This window comes from Pyrus communis, chromosome 16 (assembly GCF_963583255.1).
Source record: "Pyrus communis chromosome 16, drPyrComm1.1, whole genome shotgun sequence".
In the NCBI taxonomy this organism is placed as follows: Eukaryota; Viridiplantae; Streptophyta; class Magnoliopsida; order Rosales; family Rosaceae; genus Pyrus; species Pyrus communis.
In genome coordinates, this window is record NC_084818.1 from 6,386,212 (window position 1) to 6,413,807 (window position 27,596).

Genomic DNA, 27,596 nt, shown 5'->3' on the forward strand with positions numbered 1-27,596 from the left:
TCCGATAGAGTCGAACCCGGGATGTGGTGGAGCCCGGATCGGAATGTGACAAATAAAGTATAACTAAATATACAATAAACATGATATGACAATAGAGCATACTTCGAATAGGATAAGTACATTCCAATTGTCATTTAATTCTTCAAAAATTTTCTGAATAGGAAATGTTGGGGCTCGAATTAGAAATTTTCGATTAGTATTAGAATCAAATTCAACTTGCACCTTTAGATGTGAGAGTAAATGAGCTATCATTGAAATTATATTAATAGAGTGATAATTAATGTGAGTCGCATATATACTTTGTATACATGAATCGAAGAATCAACTTTAACCCATAAAATCTCAATATATTCACTGGTAAAAAAAACCGAGAGTGAAAATCATTACCTCAACGTTCATTCTTATATGCTCTTTATCTTTTTATCTTTTTCTTTGTTTAAAAAGTTGATGCACCATTGACAGATAGACTCCCATTTAACTTTTGATTTTTTTTTTTTGTAAATATTTATACACGTTTTGTACTCTTTGTCGTGCTTCAAATGACAAACCCTTAAAAAAAAAATATGCTAGGCCCCCTTACTGCCTGTTGGAATATCTTGTAAGAGTTGTTGCCTTTAGTTGGTTGGTACTCTCACAACCTCTAGTCTAGCATATCTTTCCCATGAATTGATTGAAGGCAACGGTGACTTTGGTCGCTAGGAAACCACTTTAATTTAATCGGAAGACTTTTGGGTTGTAATCAGATGAGTCGCATGAGGCAACCATATCTTATCTCTCTACTACTTAAGGTTAGTATTCTCCATTGAGTATGAGTCCTTCCTCTCATGCTAACAGAAGTTTTTAAGATTGTCGTATTGTGAACTAATTTGTATAGAAAGTATCTGTGTAAGACAGTCGTTCTTTGTTTTGTTAAAGAACTAATTTTATATCAATAACATTTTGATACATTCTTTATTGATGCCTTACCAGCACAATATTAATAATTTGTTCTTTAATTAAAAAATGGACATCCTAATAAAAAAAACTGTTAATTTATGTATGTGAATCTCATATGCATTAGCAGGAGATTAGGGATTGATGATACATGAATTTGAGCAAATGGGTGCAATTATGATTGGAGGGGGTCTCAAAAACGTGGTCCTACTCTCACTTAGCTCATATGTGAAACATAGAGAGGATAATCATCATTTACAAACCCAAAATCTTCTATTTAGTTGCAGATGTCATGATTCTGAATTCTGGTAAAAGGAGACAAAGATTAACTGCCTTTTGGTTCAGAGAGAGTCAACTGAATCTAAGTAGATCAGTTTGGTGTCTAACCAAAACCCATGCCATCTATTTTGGTGAGCCAATTCCTATCTAATTCAAGGACCAACCTGACCTATTTCAACTCTGCATGAACATAATACTGTAAAGAATGTGCACATAAATTATCCATCTTACGTTTACAGAAAGCATGTACAATGTCTTATGGCATCATCAAACATATATAGAAAGCAAGGGATAAGCTTTTTTCGGAGAAATTGTGTTGTATCACAAGTTTTAAATACATGTATCTTTATTTCTCTCATCACGTACATGATTAGAGAAAAATGTAAAGTAAGCCTAACCATCATATGACAAAATTTTATAGTTTAGTAATGAGAAAAGAAAACATAGTAGTATACAACTGAGTGATATGACAAATTTACTTTGAATAATGATTATTCCACATCACGCAAGAACCTCTCCCCTAGAAGGGGTCTCCACGTAAAAATCAAAGATACAAATAGGACAAAAAATGAAGTTTAAGTAACGAGAGAAATAAACACATAATTGTATACAACTGGTGATAAACAAATTTTGATTATCCTGTGTCACCTAAGAATCTCATTTAATAAAAGGGATATTCTCTTGTGTCATAAACTCACTATGTGAAAATTATTCGTTAGGTGAGCAATACATTTTTTAAACACGTGACAAACATGTATTTAATAATTATTTATTATGTGGAAACTTAGTTGCACGAGAAAATTTTAGAGTCTCAATGTAAAGGATCATGGATACAGATGGGAGAAAAGATGAAGTGGCAACATCATCACCCATTTCGTTATTCTTTCCATTGATTGAAATAAAATAAACTAATAACATTTATGTATACTATTGGATTAGCAAAACTAAAAAGAAACACAAAAACTCCAACACAGTATACCATCCAAAACTCTGGATTGGTTTAATTATCATACACTAACAAAAACCCACCAAGCATCAACCACCAAAGACCCAAAATATTCCTCCTCTACAAACAAACCATGGGAGAGAAAGAGAAGAAGATCAGTAACAACAAGAACAAGAAGCAAAAACATCAACACCCAAATGACCAAAACACAAAAACAGCCTCAGATTTCTCATTCAAGCCAAGCTCTGATGTCAAGGGCCTGCGGTTTGGAGGCCAGTTCGTCGTCAAATCCTTCACAATCCGGCGAGCAAGGCCACTGGAGCTTTTCCAACTCCTTTCTTTCCCACCCAGCAAACCCAGCAACAATAAGCTTCCGTTTCCTTCCACCACAGCTTTTCTCCCCACAAACTTCACAATCTTGGCGCACCACGCCTGGCACACCCTCACATTAGGCCTCGGCACCAAGACGTCCAAGGTGGTTCTCTTCGTTTTCGAAACAGAGGGCATGAAGGCCGCCGTGGACCGCCTTTGGCCGCTGGAAATCCCACTTGGGGAAGTGAACAAGCGGCTCATCAGAGGGCTGAGTGGTTGTGAGATGGCTCGATTTAAATTTAGAAAAGGGTGCATTACCTTTTATGTGTATGCAGTTAGGCAAGTTGGAAACTTGGGTTTCTCAAGTGCTGATGATCTCAGAACAATTTTGCAGTCTGTAGTGGCGCTTCAAGATTTCTTGGATCACACTGCTATGCTTGCCATGCCTAACCAGAGATCCATTAGCTATGCAAATGCTCATCCCGTGGCCATGGCTCACTAGGAAATATTTCATATTTTTAACTTTTTTTTTTCATGAACATTATTATCTTCTACAAGGGGTTTAATTTGCTTAATTGGGTTGTTGACCTTTTTTTTTTTTTTTGGGTTTTGTTATTATGATGGGGAAAATTGGTTTATTTGTGGAAGATATTGATTTGTTTTTGTTTAATTTTGTTGGAAGCAAATTGTGTATTTTAGTATGAATAATTTGGAATTCTGTTATATACAGTGAATTGAGCTTCCCTATATGTTCATATATCTGTGTTCACAGTATATGGCACATGCTGCCGCAGAATTCTGAATTCAGCAGAGGTAAGTGACAGATTTTACAACAGTTTTTCGTTGATATTAAAAAATTTTAAATTCAAGTGGGTTCATGAGTTCCATCTTTGTGCTTAGTCCTATTATTTCATAATTTAGCTCCAATTACATGAGAAAAAGCTGAAAAACTCGGATGCAACCCATTTCATATCCTTTCATCTCTCATCACGTGGTGTGAGGATGTAACAAGAGATTCAGTAAGGGAACGAAACCTGTTGCAGGTAAGTTTTACTCAAATTATGGGAGGATTAGTTGAAGAGTTTGCACGATCATCAGTACACTAGTTATATAAATATGGCTGATTCTGAATCCTGACACAGCTATTTAGTAAATTGTTCCCAGATTTTAACCCCGTGAACTAAACCTCGAAGTTAAAAGAGATTTTTCAATATGATCACAATACAAGATAGTACATCATGTGTTATTATACAAATGGTGAGATATGTATGGTAAAAAGTTAATAACTTAAAAAATACAATTTTTCACTATTTATATAAAAACTTTTAATATATCATTCGTGTTCCGATCACAATGAAAAATTTCTCTAAAACTACAAAGCCACACTTCCTGCCCATTGGTCTAGAACAAAAGTTCTGTTTTTATATTATTATTTGCTGCTAAAATTCCTTGAGAGGTTATACTTAAATGGTTCCTTTAAATAAATAAAAACCAATAATTTAGTAATTAATAAGTTTCATGACATGGTGCATGAATGATCATTGATGTGAATGTGATGTTACTGATGTGATGAGTGATGAGTGATGAGGATGGTTCGTAAAAGGTCCGTTTGGCATGATGGAAAAAACAATTAAAATGGGGTAAGGTTTGAATTTGAAGGTTGAAGGGCCAACTTCTCTCCTCTCGCTTCTTTTTTAGCCTAAAATCAATCAATTTCTAATTCCCGTGGCTTTAATCATGACCAGTCCTTGAGAGAAGGTCCATTTTCTCAACCACCTTTATTTTCGAAGGAATCATGGCCATCTATGTCCCCTCTATTGTTGCCAACTAATTGACTGGACTGAGCTGCTTTATGTATACGACTGCATGTACATATATGCGTGGGGGTAATAAGTATGCTACACCACCTTTGTGTTGGACTCATAATTAGGGCATAAGATGTCATATGGTGTCACATGAAATAAACTTCTTTATCCACAGAAAAATTTGTATCCTAAAGAATTTGTAGTTTAGTTAAGAACGTAAACATATTTTGCAATCGAAAAAAAAGCTTATTTATATTGGCGATGTCATTGAGATGACATTGTAAGTCAGTCATGCATTTTAACTTTCTTAACTTGAAACACTGTCATAATGATATCTCTATTGCATAAGCGTCGATGTCATATCTTCAATTCCACCCTACCCATATGGTTTTGTTTATAATAATAATAATGATTAAAAAAACAATACCAACTTATAAAAGGCTGGTAAAATTATTGCCGGTCCTTTATTTGTTGTGGTTTTAACATCTAAACTTGACAAGCGTGTGGGGTTTTCATACTGGTAGACCTAAATTAGCCTGAATTGTTTTGTGTCATGTACAAGTTACAACAGATAACCTGTGAAGAAAACCAGAAGAAGTGGTAATTACCTGTTTGTTTTCTGTCATGTACAAACAAAGAAATGTGAAGAAAACCAGAAGAAATGGTAATTCGTTACCTGTTTGTGTGCTAATTTTTGTGGGAACATTAGAGCAAGTCCACCCATTTTAGGGGCAAGGACAAGAGTAAGGGCAAGGCAGTGAATTGCCCTTACTATTCACTCTAAATAGTAATTGACTTTGTGCAAGTTTACCCATTTGGAAAGAGAAAGTGAAATGGCAATGACGATTTTTATTCACATACATATGTATTATATTTTTTATGTTTTCCTAGCCCTATCCTCCACGTGTCATTATCGCCTTAGATTTTTTATGAGATTGTCAACAATTCACGTCGCGCCACATGTATTGAACTTTGTAAGTTTGTTGGCATGTTGAATTTTGTAAGATTGTTGAAAATTAAATATTGAGTTGTGTTGTGGTGTAAGTCTGTGAGAAATGAAAAAGATGGTTAGGTATTTATAGAGTATTTAAATTGATTTTTTTAGATTTTTTACCATTGAATTAATCATGGCCGTTAATTTTCAAAATTATTGTTGTTGGATGCCACAGATTTTTTCACGTGGCAGCTACAGAAAAAGTTACAAATCTTTTTACTATTGGAAATCCAACTGTCCAGATCAACTAACCATTGGAAATCCAACAACTGATGGCCCAGGAAAAACGATCTGTTTGGCTTAATGGTGCACGGCGCGGAGGAACGCCTCTGCTGCGTGATGTCATCGTCGACGTCAACCACTGGCAATGAGCTCAAGGCCCGGCAATTCTTGCCTGGCAGTCTAATCCGGCAATTCATGCCCGGGCAGTCCGACGGCTATTGCCAACAAACCAATTGCCTCCTTCATTTTGGAGTGGTGGACCTCATTTTGTTGGGTTAGTTCACAAGCTTCTAAAAGTCAACAAAGCACTCAAACCAGCTCATATATATAAAGGCCAAAAGCAAGTCCTTGATTAGTTTGTAAAGATAGTTCACAGGCATCTAAAAGTCATGACTACTCAGGAATCACTTAAAGAGCAAAAGCAACGAGTAGGTTACAGTAAAAATGCAACATTTAGACCATCTAAAGATAAAAATATATATGAGTTGACGACCTAGACCTTATAACGTCACAAAATCACATGAAGTTAAAAAGTATTTGGAAGGGAAAAAAAAAAATATTTTGGAAGAACATATGCGAGTTAGATCATTTCTAGCATGATGGCTGAAAAAGAGAGAAGATAGGTAATCGTTGAACATGATTGGACAAAAATGTATGTGTGCTTTTAGATTAAGCATATAAATACTATTTGTTGATACGACGATCAAATGGAATTAATAAGAATTTCAATAAAAACGAAACATAAAAAATAGAACGCCCACCGTGGGGCTCGAACCCACGACCACAAGGTTAAGAGCCTTGCGCTCTACCAACTGAGCTAGACGGGCTTGATAAGCTTAATTCCCTTTATTCATATATGAAGTTTAAGTTTCATTCGTCAAACGAAAAATTGGCCGAGAGTCTGCGGGTGCAGGACTTCGTTTTTAACTCGGAAGGAAAGGAGCAGTGCAGCCACCGTCTCCACTTTTGGACCTGCAAAAATCAAACCAACAACAACAATGGAGTTTGTAATTGTATGGACAATGGTGGAGCTCCTGCTCGCCCTCATTCTCGTTGTCGCCACAGGTTTAGCTACTGCCGTCTTCTTCGAAGCTTATCGCAGAAAAAACAACAACGCGTACGTTCTTCTATCTACTCTTCAATTCTCTCCCTCTTTAATCCCTGGAAAAGATTAGTTCTTTGACTTAAATTTGATGTATTTAATTTATAATTTGTTAGGCATGTTGGAGCTCCCGCGATCTTCGAGGACCCCAATTCGTTGAAACAGGTACATTTAGGTTGCAGTAATCCAATTGGTTCATGGTTCAAGGTTCATTCTTGTCGCTTGAATTAGGGTGGGTTAGATGTTGATGCAAAATTTTGGGATTAGGGTTTTGCTCCCAGAGGTTATGCAAGTCAACCCTTTTCGATTTCAATTATAAAATGGTCGTTTGATGTGTTGCTGAATCTTCTGGGGGCGTTTGTGTTAGGTTCCTTGCCCTTCTATATTTGATCCAGCTGAGAAGTATTTATCTTTGATTGTCCCTGCATTCAATGAGGAGCTTAGGCTTCCCGGAGCACTTGATGAAACCATGAAGTAAGTTGAAGCTTAGCTAATTGCATCTCACTTCCCCTGCAAAATGTATTATTGATTCGGTTTTTTCCTTGCTTCCTTGATCTGTGCCGTTCTAATTTGGTGATCATTGTTGATGGGTTGGTGATATATCAATCGTATTATATTGTAATGATATCTAAATATTACTTTGTAGTTATCTTCAACAGCGTGCTGCGAAGGATAAGTCTTTTACTTATGAGGTACTCTCTTGGTTCTCTCATTAGCTAGATCAACTGAATTCGTTTTTTACTGCTGTTTATCTAGCACCCTAGCTGATAGCGTAATGATAAGATGCACTTATATAATTTTACCCCCAGCAAGTACCTAGATATCCGAACCTTCAATTGTGAACTATTGTTAACTAAAGGCTTAGGTATTAGTAGTTACTGATTATTAAACACTTAATCAGTTACGTGCCTGGTTTGTTGTCCATCGCCTTTGCTTTACTTAACAAATGTTCTTCTGGACAGGTGGTGATTGTTGACGATGGAAGTGTTGATGGGACAAAAAGAGTGGCATTTGAATTTATAAAGAAATATACCGTGGACAATATGAGGATTATCCTTCTTGGTAGGAATCATGGAAAAGGTGAAGCCATCAGAAAAGTGAGTGTAATCTGAACCAGTCCCTTGTAACCATATCTGATGTTATTAAACGGCCCATATTTTTTCCTTTGCGCGTGACAATAATTGATTGAAGCTTTTTACGTATGTGAAAGCATTGTTTAGGGAATGCTACATTCACGTGGTGAGCTACTTCTAATGCTGGATGCTGATGGAGCAACCAAGGTTAATGACGTAGAAAAACTTGAAAAACAGGTTTGTACCAGAGCATCCTAGATATCTTTTTACCATCTGACATTTGCTTCCAGTTGATGGTGAAAAAATTCTAACAAAGCTACTACATACTACCTTGTGTTTTTCATTCCAGATTCATGCAGTTGCTAAACAGGATAAGTTTAGGGACTCATCTGCGGGTAATTCAAGTTTTAGAATATCTGATATCCCCATTGCTGCATTTGGTTCTCGTGCTCATCTTGAGGGGAAAGCCCTGGCTACAGTTGAGTTTTGCTTATGCAGCTTGCAGCTATATTTAATTTTAATTCTTATTTTGCTTAAAATATTGTAACTGAGCCAGTTAACTTAATGTTTCAGAGGAAGTGGTATCGCAATTTTTTAATGAAAGGTTTTCATCTTGTGGTTCTTTTGGCTGCTGGTCCTGGAATTCGGGATACACAGGTCTGACTTTTTCTTCTGTTTTACATATATGTTTCTCTTTTCTTGTATTATTTCTTCTTCTAGTTTGAGAACAGCGCCACATGGTTACTAGTTTTTGCCTTTTGTCATAGATAGCCTACTAGATTTTAAATAAGGCACTGCTATTCTGACATGGTATCCTTTGTGCATGACAGTGTGGGTTTAAGATGTTCACTAGGGCTGCTGCAAGGAAGATTTTCACTAACATCCGTTTGAACAGGTAAATCCACATTGGATTGTATATATGGCATTCTGTTTGAACTGGGAACTGCACTTTAGATGGAAATTTGAAATGGTTTATGCTCACTTCTGTTGCTTCCTAATTAACATACAAGCATTATTTTACTGCCCCAACTTATCATTCATTGAGTGCCTTGTAGCTTATGCTGTTTACAGGTTTGGAAGTTGAAGGCTGTGAGTAGACATATTTCAGAACTTTGAGATTTCCAGGTGGCCATTCGATATAGTTTCTCTATCTTTTTAAAAAAGGAAAACTAAAGCTTAGAAGATAGTGAAGTATTCAGGATGAGAATAATAAATGCATTCATAGGGTAGCAGATATACAATTTATTGTATCTAAGGAGGTTTGGAGCTTTTCTGTGCAGGTATGCCTGATTAGGTTCGTTTAATTTTGGCCTATTGTGGGTGAATGAATGGTGAATACCTTCTAGAGGATTTGGTAACATGTTTTAGGAATTGCATGCAGAATTTGCGCCATGTGGATTTTGTAATGGTGGGCAGTCATGAAACCTGATCGATGCATCAGTTCGATGTTTTGATATGTTCTATGTTAGCAAAGTGGCTTGTAGGATGACTATTATATTCTGATTTTCTGTGTTTATATGATATTGGAGACTCTCTTACTGATTGGTTGTGGATTTTCTGCAGGTGGTGCTTTGATGTTGAGGTAGTGTACTTGTGCAAATGGTTCAAAATTCCAATGCTTGAGATATCTGTAAACTGGTCTGAAATTCCTGGGTCGAAGGTGAACCTGTTGAGCATTCCAAATATGCTTTGGGAGCTTGTGCTTATGTCTGTTGGATATAGAACCGGCATGTGGAAAATTCACAGCTGATTATACACGAGTTATACATATCAAAAGCCAGCGGAAAGCCTTATTAGACTACTACAAGGCGGGTGGTTCGTTTTCCTTCCAAAGCCTTTGCAGAGAGCAAATATAGAGCGTTTTTACTTCAAAGCCTGTTTTGGCAAAGCCGTGATCTAACAACGGGATTTTAGTATGAAAATTCATTTGGGGCGCTACTCTTTAGTTCCTTCTAGCTATAGATTTCACAGGTTCGACATCAGAATAGTGTCCCCTTCTTAATCAGCACTTGAAAGTTATAAACTTGTACGTTTAAGAACCAATGGATTATATGTTGACAATATATTACTTTTACGACTATGAATCGTCATGACTGCAAAACTTTCTGAAACATTATCTGGCCTAGCCATGTTGGTTTTATTGCACTCTTTTAGGAAAAGGGATCCTCTCCGGATCCATTCCACCAAATCCACTAATTCGGGTCCTTGAAATTTGATCCAACAGCTAAAGTTATTATAACTTTTAAAGTGAGCCTCTGTTTTTAGCCGTTAGATCAAATTTTAAGGCCTCAGATTGGTGGATTTGATGGAAGGGATCCGGAGAGGATCCCTTTCCCTCTTTCAGTGGCTTGAAGAGTCATAATTTACAAGTATCGTTTTTTGAAAAGTTGCGGTTTACTGGTAAGGAGGAATGTCTTCGTAAATGCAAGGAGCCCAATATTGTTCGAAGAGGAATGCAATTTAGCTACGAGTAGCCTGGCATGTGGCTAGAATGGCCAGTTAAAACACGAAAGTTTGTGTAGAGGCATTTCATGTCTCCGTAAGGCGGGCCGTAAGCCTTTCAACGAAGAAAAATACAAAAAGCACCTGCTTATATTGTTTACCTATTCAATAGGTTTGCCTCAAAGCCTAATGCATCCAAGTCGATGAGATTTCAGATCTCTACGGGAACGCTTCCGCGTATCCGATTCCTTTTAAATGTCATTCGCCTGAGCTTTGTTGAGAGGCTGCTGATTGATTCAGATAGCAGTCCTCCAAATTATTGTGATCAATAAATAATTTTTCTAAATTGGTGCGATTAACTTGAGTTTTAAAAGCGTAGTTCTTGCAGGCGGAACAAACGACCACTTTCTTGAGGGATGGTGTGGGTAAAGCTATTGTTTTGGAGGATTAATATCCTGAGGAAACTCAAGGTTCCAATGCGGGGAGATTGTGTACCTTCAAGCTGGTTTGATTGGAGGTCCAGCACTGTGACTCCCTGGTGTCTTTGGCCACAAGTTATGCCATGCCACCGACAGAAGTGGAGGGATCGTTCCATGAGCTAAAGATGCCCACTGTATCATGGAGTAGTGGGAGCTAGTAAATTGTAATCCAAGTCCTTTTGGGAATCGGTCTGGATCGTTGGATGAGATATTCATCCAGCATCGGTGATCAATTGATCATCACACTAAGTCGGTCGCAGGAGCAAATGTTGAGTGTGATTAGAAGCTCCCGATGGATTACACGTACAGGAGCAAATGTTTACAATTACCTACTATCTTCGACCAGGTCCAAAACCAGAGGCCAAAAACAAAAGAATACTTTTGGCGTCAAAGCTAAGTATTATGGGATAATACTTTCTATCATTTGGGATAAGCTCATTCCCTCACTTGCAAATAACGTTCTTCACTATATAAATTTTGTAAGCGGAACAGTTCAATTTCTTAATCTTCGTTTGAAGATCATCTCTTTAAAAGCTCATCCGAATCCGAGATAGTTTAGTCATCCAAATGTATCAAATGAATCAACAGTATATGTATCAAGTAACTATTAACAATGAGCCGTTTCGATTTATTGATATATTTGGATAACTAAACGATCTCAGATTTGAAATTTTTTTTGCAAGGACCATCTTTGAATAAAAATTAAGAAGTTGAATTATGAAAATTTTATAGTAAAATTACGTTATTTGAAAGTGAAGGAATCAGCTCATGCCCCAAAGGAGAATGCAAGTATTATTGTCCTATTTATGGGAGTCTTGGCCTACATTTTGGTATTGCATGAGGTCGACCTAAACGAGTTTCTAATGCACTCCTCACCAACGAAATTGAAAGTTCAAATGTTTTATTTTGGTCTTAAAGCATTATTAATTAATTAAATTATCCTAATTCTTCTCATTACATATGCAAAAAACAACTTTCAGGGAGCAGTTAGGGTTTGTTGTGGTAAATGGAGTAGTTGCAGTTCTTACGTAGGTACACAATGCTCAGAATCCAATCCATATATACAAACACTGTATCACCTCAGAAACATTCCAAAGCATGCACGTCGATCATTCCGACTTCCGACGTGAAAAACAGAAAAGATGAGCAGTCCCTTGTTCTATGAACTGAAGAAACAAGCATCTTCCTTCTTGAAAGAGAAGATGAAAACCGCTCGTTTGGCGCTGACTGATGCAACGCCTGCAGAACTGTACGTTTATGTTTCATGTAATCATGTTTACTTAATGATTAAATTAGATTTTCATTTCCTATTTAATTATTCATAATCTTCGTTGTGGGACTTGTAATTTTAATGAGAGTTGGTGTTCGTGTTCTTGTGGGAGGCGTTCACAGAATGACAGAAGAAGCCACAAATGAAAATCCATGGCCACCAGACACTCGTAGCATTGGAGTAATATCAAGGGCTGCCTTTGAAGTTGATGATTACTGCAGGATTGTGGACATTCTACATAAGAGGTTTGTCAAAATTTTGAAGAGCCATACTAATTATCCAACGTCGATATTGTTCTTAATTTAACTGCCTACTAGCTCAACAGGTGTGAGGTTTTAACCTAAAAGACCTCGGTGTATTTAGAAATAGAACAATTTATTATATATTGTAATTTGTTTTGACAATTTCACTGACGGGGGATTTTCAACATGGTTAATGAGTAGTTTTTTCGTTTTTGATACGAAAGGAGGAATCGAACTCGAGTGCAAGGTTTAAATTAAGCTAACTAGTTCCTTCCCTTCTTTTGCTACCAAACTTCAGGCTGTTGAACTTCAATAGAAAGAATTGGCGAGGTTCTTACAAGGCTCTAATTCTATTGGAACACCTTTTATGCCATGGACCATTGAGAATTGCTGGAGAGTTTGAGGACGATAAAGATCTGATCAAGGAGATGGAAAGGTTTCAATATATTGATGAGAAAGGGTCAGAATATATAATCTACTATTTAACATGTTTACTGCCTTAACCCTTCGTTATTAGCCGCATTCATCGTTAATTGAGTTCGTGCTTTCGGTTGCATGCAGGTTTAACTGGGGGTTGAGCCTCAGGAAGTCATCGAAGAGAGTACTAAAACTTGTCGAAGATGAGGTGTTTTTCAGGGAAGAGAGGGCCAGAGCTCGGAATCTAACACGTGGAATCGAAGGGTTCGGGAGCTTTAGCCTGCAGCGTTCTGCTTTCGTAGATTCAAGCTTGAAGGGCTCGTCTCTTAAAACATATGAGAGAAGTAATTCTCACTACAACGATCATCAAAGTCGCGAAAGCCAAGTCTTCAGCTCGAACAAGAAGTTTGTAATGAAAGAAGAGATGGAGAAACCGCAGCAGAATGATGATCACGGCGACATCTCAAAACCTGATATGAACCTTGACATAGGGAATCACCCATTTTGCCAGGATGAGCATCAGACGGCAGAGTCCCTTCTTTCTAATGTAAATGAATCTTGAAATCCCCGGTGCTGCGTATAACATAACCTGGTTGTATAAGTTTTCGACACACGGTTTGAATATACATACATGTTCAGTGATTGTAAATCCGGCCAATAACCTAGTGGTATCGTCAGAAACACGAGTACTTTGAACAGATAAAATCATTGCAAGATATTAACCAACGAACCGGCAAGAGGGATTGCAGAATTATGAACCCAGAATAGACATAAACCGAAGAAAAGCGATAAAAACAAATAATAGCGAAAGAATTGATCCATTTCAAAATCTGACTCCTAAGCTTCTCAAAGTCATAACACCAGCAAGTGAATAGCATAGAATGATAATAACGTTGGACACAATTCTCTCCATGATTCTATTGTCTACAATTTAGAAGCATTTCCTATGGACAATAGATGGCCCAGACTCATCGTACTCTGCTTTTGCAATCCACATCTGCAATCAAAAAACAAGCGGAAAGCTCGAATTAGTAATCATCCAAGATCAAATTGGAACAAGATGTAAAAGTGCAGAAATGAATACAAACCTGCTGGAAGGTACTAAGGGAAGCCAAGATGGAGCCTCCTATCCAGACACTGTATTTCCTCTCGGGTGGTGCCACCACCTTGATCTTCATACTGCTTGGGGCTAGGGCAGTGATTTCCTTGCTCATTCTATCAGCAATGCCTGGGAACATGGTTGAACCACCAGAGAGTACAATGTTGCCATACAGGTCTTTCCTGATATCAACATCACACTTCATGATGGAGTTGTACGTGGTTTCGTGAATGCCTGCTGCTTCCATCCCGATCATTGATGGTTGGAAAAGGACTTCTGGGCATCGGAACCGCTCTGCACCAATGGTAATGACCTGCCCATCTGGTAACTCATAGCTCTTCTCAACTGAAGAGCTGGTTTTGGAAGTCTCCATCTCCTGCTCATAGTCAAGGGCAATGTAAGAGAGTTTTTCCTTCATGTCCCTCACAATTTCACGCTCTGCGGTGGTAGTGAACGAATATCCACGCTCCGTAAGAATTTTCATCAAGCTATCAGTGAGGTCACGACCAGCAAGGTCAAGACGAAGGATGGCATGGGGGAGGGCATACCCCTCGTAAATGGGGACCGTATGGCTGACACCATCACCAGAGTCGAGCACAATACCTTCACAGTAAAATCAGCACACCCATCAGCAGAGACGAGAATAAAATGATTTGGGTTGAATTAAAAAGTTATTTCAAAACAATCATGCATGCCATTCTTCGGTAATTGGACACAATTTCAAATTAACACCAGCAGTAGGAAAGACTAATCAATGTGCTTACCAGTTGTACGACCACTTGCATACAGGGAAAGAACTGCTTGAATTGCTACATACATAGCCGGAGTGTTAAAGGTCTCAAACATTATTTGGGTCATCTTCTCACGATTGGCCTTGGGATTCAGGGGGGCCTCAGTTAGAAGGACCGGGTGCTCTTCTGGGGCAACACGAAGCTCATTATAGAAGGTGTGATGCCAAATCTTCTCCATGTCATCCCAGTTGCTCACAATACCATGCTCAATAGGGTATTTCAAAGTTAATATACCACGCTTGGACTGAGCCTCATCACCAACATAAGCATCTTTCTGGCCCATACCAACCATGACACCAGTGTGACGAGGGCGCCCTACAATGCTAGGGAACACAGCTCGTGGAGCATCATCTCCTGCAAATCCAGCCTAAACGGTAACATGAAAACAAGCTTTAGGATACAATGTCCAGAAAAGAAAGATAAGAAAAGGCACACCCATCCAAACCATCTGCACATCAATTTTAAAATGGCATCTTGCCAAACCAATATAAACATATTTTAATACCTTGACCATTCCTGTTCCATTATCACACACGAGTGGCTGAATGTCCTCAGCTTCTGCCATCTTCTTCTACCTGCTAGGTATACCACAATCAGTTACATCAGTTTCCCCCCCTTTTTGGCCTACAATTGCCTCATATGACAAGAAAAGGAACAGACAACACAGTACACCACACAAAAAAAATCCCAAATGCTTTACCAAAGTTTTTGCCTTGCAATAAAACTCAAAGCTCATGCATAAGATACCACAAGTCTATTACATAAACAAACTTAAAGAAGCGTTTCATCGAAACAAAATGAAATATTGCTTAAAAACAATGGAAAGACATTTAAGGAGTCAAGATTACAAGCGGGCCACACAAACACCATAATGATTTAACATAATGCCGGCCAGAAAACAGCAGCAGAAAGAGAAGTATGATTTTTCAAAAGAATGTTTGCAATATGTAAGATGCCCCAGCGGAGTCAGCACGTATCCACGACTAGTAAATGAACAATCTTATCTAAAACAATAACAAAAAGATCCAGACCGAATAGGATAAATGGCCAAAGGTGAAACATGTACCACCAACTCTCAATGCAAAACAAAACAAGCAGCAATAAGTTTGGGCCAGAGAGAAAAACTTAGAAAGACCAGATTATACGAGCTCTCGAACCACCCATCGAATTAACAATCAAAGAAGATACAAAGGATAACAATGCAGCTGCTAGTTAGCCTTTTTATGTTCATTCATGATATTTCACATTATGTAATTATGTGCTCATTGTTTCCGAAATTTTCATATACTTTACGTTTGCTGCTAACCATTTTCGTATGATGTTATGCAATGATTCCATCTCATTATATACATATATATATGTATATATATACACAGTGAGACATGATTCAATGAAACATAACGCATCAGTTGGTCACGAAAAGCAAATGAGCAAATCCCAAGTCACCATTTCAGCATATGGAAAATCGAAAAAAAAGTCCTTCAAATCTGAAACGCGATCAAACGCCACAACATTCAAAACCCAATAATCAAAAACTCCCAGAACAAACAATGCAGCAATGAAATCATCAAAAATTACACACATGCAAGCAAAAAACAATCATACAAAAAGGAAACAAAATAATCAGAGATCTAAAGCACCAGGAATCAGAGCAATAAACAAAGAGGGGTGAGAAAATTGACCTTTTTTTGCAAATGCGACGAGAGAGAGAGACAGAGTGGCGTTTGAAAAGTGGGCGAAGGAGGTGGAGGAGGATGGAGTGACAATAAGAAGGGAGGCCGACTTCAAATCTGGGCCGTTGGATTTTGATGGAAATGTTGAAGACTTCAGACCGCGTTCAATGGGTTGTGTTAGGCTCCCTCGCTCTCTGCTCCAGTCATTTTTCTCATTTGGTTTGACCCTTTTGCCCCTTAAATTCCTATTTTCATTCTTTCCACCACCTATTTGCCATTTGACATGGAGATAGAATGGTGCTTACGTTATGTGAATTCAGTAGAGAGAGTGGGCCCCTTTCTCGGTTTCATTCTTCTGCATTATGGTTAATTCGATCAAGTAAGTCGACGTGACAACTTCAAAATGTTTTGATTTACACAACTGACTCATTAGCTTTAGACTTTCATTCTAAGTAGTTTTACAGTTTATTGAGCAACAAATATATATTTAGTAGAATATTTGAGCTGAAAACTAAAAAAATAATTGAAAAACATAATAGTGAGTCCTAGAACATTGTCAAATGGGGTTCGACACTCAAATCTCAATGGAAAATGTCACCTTAATTTTCAAAACTTCACAATGAAGCGACAGTGAAAATGAATATATTGAATGGTGATTTATGTACGAATTTGCAAAACCGACTGAAAACCGTGAGTCAAATTTTTTATTTTCTGGAAATATTTTTGGTGAGGATTAAGTTAATCTTTATAATGTATTTGGAAGTGGATTTATGATTTATTGAGCAATAAGTGTATATTTAATAGAATATTTAAGCCGAAAAAAAAAATCAATGAACAATATGAAGACGTTAAAATTTATTTAAGTGTATATTTTTTATTTTTTATTTGTTAAAATTAGAAATATTAAAATCATTTGTGAGTGAGGCTTAAACAGAGAATAGAAATTTTGTTTTGTTAAAAAGTATTAATATGTAGTTTAGATTCAAATAAAAGAAAAATTAACAAAAAAAAAAAAAAGATTCAAGTATCTTCAAATTTAGATTTTAAATCGTTAATTATAAGTGTTTAAATATGAATTATAATAGATTTTGCACGGAATAATATATTTTGAAGAGTATGAATATGACTGTTTGTTATAGTGGTAAGAAAAATTAACGAAAATGTACAAAAATGACTCAAATTCTGGTGGTGGTGGAAAGTCACACATGACGTTCTGCCACCCCAAGAGTTTGAATCATTTTTGTACATTTTTCTTAACAAAAAATAGCAAAATTTTGTTTTGTTAAATAGTCTTTCACCATTTTTTGATTGATAAAGAGAATTCTATTAATGTGCGATTTATATTTAATTAAACGAAAAAAAGAAAAAAAAGAAAAGAAAAGGTGAAACTCAAATGATCAACGCACCTAAACTGAAAACGTTTAACCATCATCGGGGTATAAGCAAATGATCCTATTGAATGTGCAAGGAGGAATCTATTAGTCATCAGTCATGCCATGTTGGCAAATGATTACATTTGGAATGCACAAGTAACACATCATCACCCTCGATGCATTCTGCTCTTCACGCTTTTCATCTCGATAGGGTTTGCTTGCAAACTTAAACAATATGTCAGAAAGCTTTGATGCATCCGCGACAACATTAAAAAAACATTATTGAGTAAAAGGTATGGCAATGAACAACATTTTTAGATGTCTATGAGGATCCACTTAAAAGTCATAAAAATGTCGTTGGCATAATACAAATCCTCACTGTCACCAGCTAAGCCATGTTCTTCTTGAATGTGTTCTGATAGCGTGGACCGATACGAGATTCTAAGCTACTCTAACATATATTAAAGAGAAAAAGATTCGAGCTTTGATCAATTGTACCAAGAGAGAATCACGGGGATCCTCCAATCACATCTGTTCATCGTACATCGTGCAACCAGTTTTCATCAGTTACTGTTTATATTCAATTTTAAATAAAAAACTTGATTTTTTGACTGCACGATGTACGATGAACAGATGTGATTTGAGGATCCGGCGATGACCCTCACTCAACTGGACCTAACCCACATATGCTAATTGTTCATGTTTATGATGACTAAAATTTAACACTATTCCTTCATCAGCCAACATCCAAAAAGCATTGCATCCTGTAAAGCTCTAATGAAATTATTGATTTCAATTAGAAAATACCAAGAATTTAAGGGGGGAAAAAGGAGAAATTTCATAGTCAACAAGTGCAAATTACAACACAGTTCAAACAAGAACAAGATGATCAACAAGCGAATCCTACGTAGTTCAAATGAACAATATCTAAATGGAATGCTACGATAAATCATGAAGTAAATATGAGATTTTAACTCCCTCAAGCCGGCATGGGTGAATGGAATCCAGGAGCCAATCGCTTCTACAGGAATGGAGGTAGGATCACCCATCGGCGTGGATACTTGGGTCTTCCGTCTTTCCCATCAAATATCTGTGATGGCAAGGTGTTATAACAAATCATGTTAAATGCATTCCGATGCTTGAATAAAACATACATATGTTAATATGTTATCCATAACATATGGTTTTTCCCCAGTTCTATCAAACAGACTAATAGCAGCAGGAAAATGTATGCTGTCGAGAAAGCTAATATTGATGAAATCAAATTACAAAAGTCATCAAACATAATAAGAACCAACAATCGTGAAATCGAAGTTCAGTTTACTAAGCATTTACTAATCATGCACGCAAACTAACCCAGCCATGCAGTGATACTCAATCTATACATGAAACTGTAACATATCTATATGCATGCATAGAGTTGTTCTCTAACAAGGAGATTGAACTTTTAAGCAACAAACACAAGCAGTTATTAGTGTAGCGAATAAAGTATTTGATTTGTAGATTGCAATAGTCAAGAAGATTACCTTCTTAAGACGTAGGTGCTTTGTAAGCGCCCAATTGGTCATGATGGAAGCAGCAACTATGAGAAAGATATAACCAGCGACTGTCTGCGTTGCTATATTGAAGCCCAACCATTGATAGATCTCTGTTGTGTAATTTGCACACGTCACAATATTGAACAGAAAACCCCGTGGGATTTGATATCCTCCATTTCCATCTGGGCTTCGCAGGTTCCTCAACAGGATATGACAATACAAGTTTGAGATTTGACATATTATCCCAAAACCAAACCCAATCTTCATTTGGAGGTCACTAACAGGGGTGTAAAGCGGGTGATTCAGGTAATAAGCTATGAAAGCGCCAAAGCTCCAATAGTAAGCACAATTCCGGAATACATTGGAGAGTGGTGAGGTTGCATGGCTGAAGCGATGTACGAAAAATGTTTCCATAATACGTTTGAAGTAGTGGAAGCACCAGTAGTATAGAGCATATGTCTGGACCGGCTGGATGACACGGTCTCCTTTGAAGCCCAAGTAGTTGTAGACAGGGAAGTAGTAAAAGATGGGATAAAGGATCAAAGGGCCCAAATACTCAAAGAAGAAGAGTGTTCTGTAGGACACTTGTGGCCCCAGGTCCTTGAACACCACAGTTAAGTTATCTGAGTTCCCACTGATGTAATCTTGGAGACTTTTCTTGTAGCTAAGGACAACAGGCCTCTCTTTTGATCCTGGTTGGACAGGGAGAGTAAGCCGCTGTCTTGCAGGGTAAAACTTTTTGGCTGTTGACATAAGACATAAAATCATTTAAGAAAGAAATATCTTACAATAACTAGAGCCGCTTATAGAAACACAAATTTCTTTTTGAAGTTTGTAACGGAACAAGGCACATAAGGAATTAATTATGACGGAGCATCAACAATGACATAAACCAACCTATAAACATACCTAGAAAAATAACAGATGTAAACACCAAATAATTCAGGCCAGGTACCGAAGTTCCAATCTTGCTAACAAATCCAAAAGATTGTACGGGTTTAAGTAGTTGTATTTCTAAACTAAAGAACGTGCACTATACACCAAAGTTTCCTAATTTAATCTTCATTTTCTTTCAAATTCCAATGATATTAATCTCAAAGTACATCAGACATTTTCGGTATTCAAAAAACAGCATAACCAATTACTCTTGTTTAGTACATTCTCTATTTCAGGCGTTTGACGGGGGAAATTGAGGTGAATCAGCTATCTTATTGGCATTCAACAAGGTTCTTCAAAATTTCCCCTAACTTTCATACTTTAAATTCTTACATTAGCATCTATAAGTTATAGCTCATATGGATTAAAGGATGTTACCATATAGTTTGTTCTTTGATAATGTAATATTTGCAAAACAAGAGCAATACTTACTAATCTCATGAAAATACAATACTACATGATTGCATCTACAAAAATAATACAACCGGCAAAAGATGCATATGCAAAACTCAATTTCTAAACTAAAGCAAACGTGATGCAGAGCAGCAAGCTTTAAAGTCACAAATTGTAAGCTATAAATACAGCCCTCAATCAATCTTATCGTTTAATTAGAAGACGATAATCAACCCGAAAAATCAATCTCAATTCTCAAAAGACTACTTATTTAGCTATACAAGTCCAATAGCAAGAAGAAGCATATCCAGAACACTTACTTCGCTTATAGATTGCATCCTGCAGATCAGCTACAATGGCCTGCAACACAAACAGAGACACAATCAAACTCAGAAAAGCTAACAATTAACTAAACTGAACCTAACCAAAATTTGAAAATCTCATCCAAAACTTGAATCTTTGACTAAACTGAACGGAACCCAAATTCGAAATTTCCCATCCAGTGCAATCAAGTATTTCATTTTTCCAAAAACCCCGTCCAGCATAAAATTCAAAAATTAACGCTTTGTTTTCTCAGAAATGCAACAGATACGTCGATGAACAACAAAGCTATAAGATAAAAGAGAAGCATACAGAATCAGTGAGCTCAAGGCCGCCCTTGACAACTTCTCGGCCACTCCGCGAAACTACGGTCACCTTCATCGTCGACAGCAAGTGAGAGCGACCCAATTCAGCAAATCGATCAAGCAACAAACCCTTTTAATTCTTTCAGAAAAATCACGCAATTTCCATTCGAATTGCAGAGAGTGCGAATCAATCCGGAAAGAGAGAGAAATGAGGGTGAGAGTGAGATCCGGAAATGGGCTATCTTCCTCCTTAATAACGACGTGAAATGTTGTCTGGGTGTTAAGAGTTAGTTTGGGGGATATCGGATGGATGGTATGATATTAATGGCGTGTGGTTGGGGTAGGAAATTAGGATAGCTAACTATCAAGGTTGATGAACAACACTTAACCCCAAACTCCTACGAACATGTACACTAGTGACTAATCCATGTGAATAAGTTTGGAAGGGATTTTCTATGGTGGGCCATGTTTTTAATAACCAATCCAATCTTGACCCATGTTGTTTTAGTGTTTGTCATCAATATTTGAATGTGCTAAACTACTACGCTTATGACGTTCGATTCTCATTATCGAAGTATGTTTACTTATTTAGAATGAGAGAAGTAATGAATCAGAATGATACTTGGTTGTTGAGTCTTGAAATGACACATGTATGTACAACAAGCACATGACTGTTATTTAAGCATGAAATTACAAATTTTAATGTGCAAACCCTTATATTTTTTAGTCGTTACATGTTAAACACAAGATATGTCATAAATGACCCACCCATGGTTAGTAACTATCCTCACAGCTATTAATGTTAATGAGAGAACTTAAAAAATCTACGTACTCGTCATCTATCAATTGTTGGGTCCAATGAATGCTTTCTTATTCAAAACGAAGATTTAAAAGTGTTCTCGATTATGAAATGAAATGTTGAGGACCTTATTTGTGTAAAGAAAAACTTCAATATATATGGTCGAATGATGATTATTAACTAATAATTTGGCCCACGTAAGTCAATACTAATACCAAATTTATCAAATTAGTTAAGCCGTTGTTGCAGGTATTCAATGCCCTAACTAAAATTTATAGATTTATTGCTTTTAACTAACACTAAATGGCTAAGACATTAGTTAAGCTACTAACATACCTACCATTAATGGCATGGTAGGAGAAGCCACTAGGAAGGTGCAGAGCATTATCCCTTCATATTTCATGTAACGTCACTTTAAACCATATGACGTGATTATTAAAGATTGAATTATTATTCAAATATTGATTAACATGCTTATTTCTTATTGGTGACACACTGACACAACATAACTTGCAATGTGATTCAAAAAAGTAGTCTACATAGCATTACTCTTATCAATGTAATAAGAGGCCCTAGTCACCTATGCGGATCTGCTATGAGGTTCCTGTCACTTAACAGTGAAAATTCTTGAATCCAATATTTGATCCCACCCAACCCCACGGTTGTCACAGAATTTCAAGTTTGCTGCCCTATACGGCTGCCACACTCGAGAACTCCTTACCAGTTTGCCCATCCAATGTGACCTTATCGACTCATATATCATTGATCAGTTCCAAGGTTCCATTGGAGTTTCTATCTACTGATCAAAACTAAACAGCATACCATAATTCACACAATAAATCCATCAGACCTGCAGCTTAATATCTCATTGTTTCCAACTTTCCACCCTTTGTGTGCATCTTTCCACTGTGAATCCGGCTATTTCTCTCAACCCTAGTACACAAACAAACACCTGGTCAATTTAATCACAATATCAGTCGACTCCTTTCACCATATTTATAAGTGGTCTGTTCTCCTTCTCTGAGAGCAAGTCCACCGGTGTATTTGGCCCGATGGACAAGCAACATAAATGAGGCAATAGCCCCAACAATTAGCTCTAGCCCATGCGGGCAATGGGGCTTGGGGAAGGCCCGGTGGATAGCCCAGGCACGAATCCATAGCCCGAGAACTTGAGGCCCAAGTGATGAATGGTTGACGTCGGCCACAATATAAAATTAATAAAAATAAATAAAATAAATAAAAAATGTAAAAAAAGTAAAAAATCAATAAAAAAATCCGAAAAAATTAAACAAAAAAATAAAAAGATTTAATTTTTTCAATAAATATGTTATCATTATCTTCCAACTTACATCATAATTTTATATTTTCTCAAATACTTTGAGTTGTAATTTCTTATTTAATTACACGTGGTACAACGAGACCGATTAAAAATCATATCCGAAATTACAAATAAAATTATTTTGTATTATTTTATAAAATAAAAATACTAATATTTTATTGCCTAATGCCAGAGCTATTCAGTGTAAGAATTGAGATGTAAAAGACAGTTACTGTTCATTGAAGACTATTCAATAGTGACTTGCCCTAGGGGCCTTTGCAACAATAGAGTTACTCTGAGTGTCAATCCTCGGCTCGTCTATACGCAGAAAAGATGTATTAGAAAGAAGAGTCTTAACAGTGCACCGAAATCGTACAGAAAGAACGAACCATGTACCACTGGCTTAGAGAGAACCATGGGTTTCCACAAGCAGAAAAACACCCACAGTTTCTGGACTCTAGATAAGTGCCAAAAAGAATCAGGACGTGCATCATAGGCAGAATGAATATACTGAGTACAATTTTTCCATGAGAATTTTAACGAAAAACTATATTTTTACTTTTCCCTATACTATTAACTACATCTTTATTTGTCATTTTTCATTAAAACTAAAGTTTTTTTTGAACTTTTCGTTAGTTTTTCTTTTTTCCATACCATCTTGAACGAATAACAAAATGAATTCCAGTTGAAAAGAACTGGTAAGGTGAGAATTGTGCAATCAGTCATGTGTGGCAGCAATTGTAATGAAGACTTCAAGGTGGCACAAAACACATTTCCTGAGTCAGTGAAAAGTGTCTAATTTTCAACTTTTCCGTCACAAAATGCCTAATTTTCAGACATCAACTAGTTGAAGACGCCATTCCATAACCAACCAAAACTAGTTGCAGAACGAAGGCTCAATTCCATAACCAACCAAACTAGAATGCAGGCAGGTAGCGGCGAGTCAAAGGAAGTCTCATACTACCAAAATGGAAGTTACACTATAAATCATTGAAGTAGAGACTCCCAGTAATGAATACTAAGACGTCATGAAAACCTCATAAATGGCAGCAAAATCTGAGGAGGCTAAAGTTGCTTAGTACTTTATGCTTAAGTGCAAAAGTGAGAGCTCAGCCACACCTACATGTCCAACTCTTGATATTAAACAGTAAGAAAACAGGTCACAAGGAAACTCTGCAATGTTTTGGTAAGATGGATTGGTCGAGAGTAAGAGCACTAAAAATTGGGCAACATCATCACGGACAATAAAAGAATACAAAAACACAAACAGCATCTAATTAGGCAAAGCGTGATTAAAATTCCCACTTTTCTTTGTTTTCTTATAAGTACTGTAAAAATTGCATATTTGATTGCTATATGCAGTGTAAATATCCATATTATATCAGTAAGTAATTATACTATTTATGTATATAACCACAAGAATTGACAATTGGCAACAGATTGTCGACAAACTTAAATAAACCAGAACTGTTAGTGATAAACATTGCAAAAACAATCATAAAACTCTCAAGTCATGCTTCTCTAGTACTGAACATGAACAAAGATAATTTCTTGAACATACAACCAGAGATAAGTAATATCAGAATAGACTTTCAAAACAGGGTAACGTATCTGAAATGCAGATGGTCATCATAGACAAGTATTCTACCAAATTCACTACGCAAGTTTACAAATATCCTCATACTCAACGGCTTTAAGCACTCTACCGTCATACACACCCTTCTCTATCTGCACCTTAGCGCAAAAGTTATCTGTGTCGACCGCCAACAACTTTGCATTTGATCCTCTGTAAGCCCCATTGACTATCTTCACAAGGCACCCAAGATTCGGAATCACGGTTTCAAGCTCAGCCTGGTCAACTCTCAAGACATGCTTGCTTTCAAGCATTTCAATCTCCCCAACATACTTATCAATCACTTTCCTCACAACCCCTTTTCCCTTATAGTAACCCTTGTCAGCCAAGGCTTTACTCATCACTTTAACAACGATTCCCTCACATAACCAATAATCCTTCCTATTAATCCTCTCCTTCTTCTTCTCCTCCTCCCTCATCAACTCCTCCAAAGCCAAGCTTCTGGCGTCACTGCCACTTCCATCTTTCGCCTTCTTAACCTTTCTCTCATTCGTCTCATCCTCCACCTCATCGAACACCAATTTCGCACTCCCCCCTTTCTCTTTAGGTCCCAGTTTCGAGGACCCAAGCGCAAATCCAATCTTAACCCCAGGCTCCAATTTCACTTCCTGATTGGCCTCAGCCTCCGAACCCTGATCAGACCCATTACCCACCGGCATAGACTGACAAACCCTCTCAATCTGCTTCTTAATCTCCCTCTCCTGCTTCTCCTCATCCGCCATATCCGCCCGAAGACGCTTGTTCTTCAACCTCTCCTTAAAAAGCGTCTCGGAATCCCGATCAATATACGTAATGAACCAACCCTTCGGCGTCTCGTCAACCTTACACTTCCCAGTCCTCCCCAAATGCTTCACGAACTCAGTCAGCGTCGCCCACTCGGTGGAATTCATATGCACGTGATGGCGGTCGTTGATGTACTCGTTGTACACGACGGTGGCGGCGACACGGCTGAACCGGTGGCTCCGCTTCATCAAATCAAGAAAACTCCGCTCGAACTCCTCGGTGTAACCGTCGACGATGCGATTGGAGTTCTCGCCGAAGATCTGCATCTGGCGCTGGTGGCTCTCGCTCATGCAGTGGCACTTGAATCCGTTCTCGTCTCTGCATTGCTTCTGGCACATCTGGCAGTACCATCGGAGCTTCTGGAGTCCCTTGGCCTTGATTCGATTGGCGATTGCCTTCGGTGTAAGGAAATCGTTCTTTCCCATGAGGATTTTAGGGCAGAGAATTGGATGGGATTTGAATTGGGATTGTGATTTGGGGAATTTGGGAATATAAAACCCTAGGAACCGGAGCAAACACTCGAGTTCGCGACGCTCCCCTTTTCCATATCGAAAGAGTTTTAAAATGATTTTGGTGGAAATGTTTTTTATATTAATTTTTAATAAAAGTTTAAGTGGATTGTAATTTTTGAAAGAAGCATCATATATGTGTTTTTTATAGAATCCACACAAATCTTAAACTGCTTCTTTCAAAATATACTTACAGTATTTTTGAAACTCAAAATTAATTTGACCAAAATTGTTTTTATACATTTTTAAAGTACACACAAATGAGCCATAAATCCTTTTCCTTATTAAAAAAAATAATAATAATCCTTTATTTGTTTTTTTTTTTAACAAAGAAGATAATAGGAAAATTGGTGGCTATTAAGCACCTAGGTTTCAATTTTTTTTTTTAACAAAGAAAATAATGCGATCAATTTGCACATTATTAGGTTTATGTTTAGTGAACTGTTACTTTTAAATTTTTTTTTTGTCAAATGATAAATTTTGTTAGATTAGTCACTAACAAGGTTCGAACCCACACCATCATATAAGGGCTCAACTCATTTTTACTATTATGATAAAGGGCCACTTGCGTTTAGTGAACTATTAACTGTTGACGTAATAATACGAAACTTATTCCAATAACTATTATCATACAAAAGAGAATAAATTAAGGTTATATTCAAGATAGATTGTGATTTTCACACTCTCGCTTTTTTTTTTTTTTTTTTGATAAGTAATGATTGTTTAAAAAAATATTGATAGTGATTTTCACACTCCTATTCACATTTTATTAGCTTATATCTCGTGATTCTACATTGATTTATTCAATTAGAGTCTAAATATAAAAAGAAGAGTGAAAATCACAAAAAAAATGTGAAATTTGTTGAATATCAAAATGTTGAGTTGCAATGTGAAAACTGGGAGCCCTATGATCGATTTTGAAAGTGACCGCAAACGTAATGATGCAAAATGTACTTGACCCTAAATCCATTATTATCAGTCTTTAATTGCCTATTTATCTTTAGTTTCCAGACTATCAACCCAAATTCACATTTTTCTTTACTCAAATCTAGAACTTGCCAAGCCAAACCTACGAAAGAAGACACTCGTTAGAACTCAATGATATCTTTGAAAAAAAAAAAAAGTTACATTTAATCAAGCAGAAACATAACCATTTCCCTTTGGGATGCAAGAAGTTACACCACATTCTCAATTCCTTCGTAATTAGTTCTTCTGTTATTGTCAATTCTAACCTTCTTCTTCAGGTCGGTGGAAATATCTTCAACAGAGTCACTGAGGATGTCATTATCATCGACATATATCAAAGCAAATTTTGATTTTAGGAACAACCTTAGACCATCTCCAACCCTTGGGGATAAAGCTTAAAAATTTAAGGCAGAATATTTCAAGCCATAATCCAGAAACTGATTTTCTTCTCCAATCCTTAAAATTTTAGCCCGAGATTATTAAATAATAATTTTAGCCAAATTTTTTTTGGGTAAATTTTTTGAAAATAAAATTTATGTCGATTGTCCTAATTTTTTTTATGAACATTTTAATATAAAAATATTTAAATTCTGATAAGTAATTAAAAATCAAACAAATACATAGGTATTTATAAAGTTTTAGG

General features: G+C 36.9%; 6 protein-coding genes and 1 non-coding gene across 9 annotated transcripts; 3 read left to right on the forward strand and 4 right to left on the reverse strand.

Moving 5' to 3' along the window:
* Window positions 1-2,072: 2,072 nt before the first annotated feature.
* LOC137719391 (uncharacterized) lies at window positions 2,073-3,146 on the forward strand. Its single transcript, XM_068458432.1, has one exon. The coding sequence runs from the start codon at window positions 2,292-2,294 to the stop codon at window positions 2,970-2,972; it is 681 nt and encodes a 226-aa protein (XP_068314533.1). The 5' UTR covers window positions 2,073-2,291; the 3' UTR covers window positions 2,973-3,146.
* A 3,099-nt stretch (window positions 3,147-6,245) lies between these two features.
* Window positions 6,246-6,318, reverse strand: TRNAK-CUU (transfer RNA lysine (anticodon CUU)). Its single transcript has one exon. It is a non-coding gene; the product is annotated as a tRNA-Lys (tRNA).
* A 78-nt stretch (window positions 6,319-6,396) lies between these two features.
* Window positions 6,397-9,731, forward strand: LOC137720812 (uncharacterized). Of its 3 annotated transcripts, none has more exons than XM_068459920.1 (11): window positions 6,397-6,608; window positions 6,710-6,758; window positions 6,961-7,067; window positions 7,240-7,285; window positions 7,556-7,690; window positions 7,814-7,903; window positions 8,016-8,144; window positions 8,240-8,323; window positions 8,497-8,561; window positions 8,722-8,791; window positions 9,230-9,368. In XM_068459920.1, exons 1-10 carry the CDS (start codon window positions 6,490-6,492, stop codon window positions 8,780-8,782), a joined length of 885 nt encoding a protein of 294 aa, XP_068316021.1. In that variant the 5' UTR covers window positions 6,397-6,489; the 3' UTR covers window positions 8,783-8,791; window positions 9,230-9,368. The 3 variants fall into 3 exon arrangements, with proteins under 3 accessions (XP_068316021.1, XP_068316022.1, XP_068316020.1); XM_068459921.1 differs by having other exon boundaries at window positions 8,738-8,791; XM_068459919.1 differs by lacking the exon at window positions 8,722-8,791 and having other exon boundaries at window positions 9,230-9,731.
* A 1,998-nt stretch (window positions 9,732-11,729) lies between these two features.
* LOC137719699 (uncharacterized) lies at window positions 11,730-13,078 on the forward strand. The gene is made up of 4 exons (XM_068458742.1): window positions 11,730-11,836; window positions 11,980-12,102; window positions 12,398-12,559; window positions 12,661-13,078. Exons 1-4 carry the CDS (start codon window positions 11,730-11,732, stop codon window positions 13,076-13,078), a joined length of 810 nt encoding a protein of 269 aa, XP_068314843.1.
* A 220-nt stretch (window positions 13,079-13,298) lies between these two features.
* Window positions 13,299-16,216, reverse strand: LOC137719983 (actin-1). Its single transcript, XM_068458970.1, has 5 exons — window positions 16,089-16,216; window positions 14,912-14,981; window positions 14,380-14,773; window positions 13,605-14,218; window positions 13,299-13,513 (listed from the first exon to the last, which is right to left on the reverse strand). Exons 2-5 carry the CDS (start codon window positions 14,969-14,971, stop codon window positions 13,448-13,450), a joined length of 1,134 nt encoding a protein of 377 aa, XP_068315071.1. The 5' UTR covers window positions 14,972-14,981; window positions 16,089-16,216; the 3' UTR covers window positions 13,299-13,447.
* Window positions 16,217-18,229: 2,013 nt separating this feature from the next.
* LOC137720169 (very-long-chain enoyl-CoA reductase-like) lies at window positions 18,230-21,283 on the reverse strand. The gene is made up of 4 exons (XM_068459184.1): window positions 20,953-21,283; window positions 20,640-20,679; window positions 18,979-19,733; window positions 18,230-18,542 (listed from the first exon to the last, which is right to left on the reverse strand). The coding sequence occupies exons 1-4, from the start codon at window positions 21,019-21,021 to the stop codon at window positions 18,474-18,476; spliced, it is 933 nt and encodes a 310-aa protein (XP_068315285.1). The 5' UTR covers window positions 21,022-21,283; the 3' UTR covers window positions 18,230-18,473.
* A 3,236-nt stretch (window positions 21,284-24,519) lies between these two features.
* On the reverse strand, window positions 24,520-26,021 carry LOC137720423 (KIN17-like protein). Its single transcript, XM_068459492.1, has one exon. The coding sequence runs from the start codon at window positions 25,901-25,903 to the stop codon at window positions 24,719-24,721; it is 1,185 nt and encodes a 394-aa protein (XP_068315593.1). The 5' UTR covers window positions 25,904-26,021; the 3' UTR covers window positions 24,520-24,718.
* Between the last annotated feature and the right edge of the window lie 1,575 nt (window positions 26,022-27,596).

Excerpts from the sequence above, each read along its gene's own strand:
- LOC137719391 (XM_068458432.1), top strand. The coding sequence starts at position 2,292 with ATGGGAGAGAAAGAGAAGAAGATCAGTAACAACAAGAACAAGAAGCAA.
- LOC137720812 (XM_068459919.1), top strand. The coding sequence starts at position 6,490 with ATGGAGTTTGTAATTGTATGGACAATGGTGGAGCTCCTGCTCGCCCTC. Across the intron at positions 7,286-7,555 it reads ATAAGTCTTTTACTTATGAG|GTGGTGATTGTTGACGATGG; the intron begins GTACTCTCTTGG and ends TCTTCTGGACAG. Across the intron at positions 7,691-7,813 it reads AAGGTGAAGCCATCAGAAAA|GGAATGCTACATTCACGTGG; the intron begins GTGAGTGTAATC and ends AGCATTGTTTAG.
- LOC137719699 (XM_068458742.1), top strand. The coding sequence starts at position 11,730 with ATGAGCAGTCCCTTGTTCTATGAACTGAAGAAACAAGCATCTTCCTTC. Across the intron at positions 11,837-11,979 it reads GATGCAACGCCTGCAGAACT|AATGACAGAAGAAGCCACAA; the intron begins GTACGTTTATGT and ends AGGCGTTCACAG. Across the intron at positions 12,103-12,397 it reads GTGGACATTCTACATAAGAG|GCTGTTGAACTTCAATAGAA; the intron begins GTTTGTCAAAAT and ends ACCAAACTTCAG.
- LOC137719983 (XM_068458970.1), bottom strand. The coding sequence starts at position 14,971 with ATGGCAGAAGCTGAGGACATTCAGCCACTCGTGTGTGATAATGGAACA. Across the intron at positions 14,774-14,911 it reads ATGGAACAGGAATGGTCAAG|GCTGGATTTGCAGGAGATGA; the intron begins GTATTAAAATAT and ends GTTACCGTTTAG. Across the intron at positions 13,514-13,604 it reads CCCTTAGTACCTTCCAGCAG|ATGTGGATTGCAAAAGCAGA; the intron begins GTTTGTATTCAT and ends TTTTGATTGCAG.
- LOC137720169 (XM_068459184.1), bottom strand. The coding sequence starts at position 21,021 with ATGAAGGTGACCGTAGTTTCGCGGAGTGGCCGAGAAGTTGTCAAGGGC. Across the intron at positions 20,680-20,952 it reads GCCTTGAGCTCACTGATTCT|GCCATTGTAGCTGATCTGCA; the intron begins GTATGCTTCTCT and ends TTTGTGTTGCAG. Across the intron at positions 18,543-18,978 it reads AGCACCTACGTCTTAAGAAG|ATATTTGATGGGAAAGACGG; the intron begins GTAATCTTCTTG and ends TTGCCATCACAG.
- LOC137720423 (XM_068459492.1), bottom strand. The coding sequence starts at position 25,903 with ATGGGAAAGAACGATTTCCTTACACCGAAGGCAATCGCCAATCGAATC.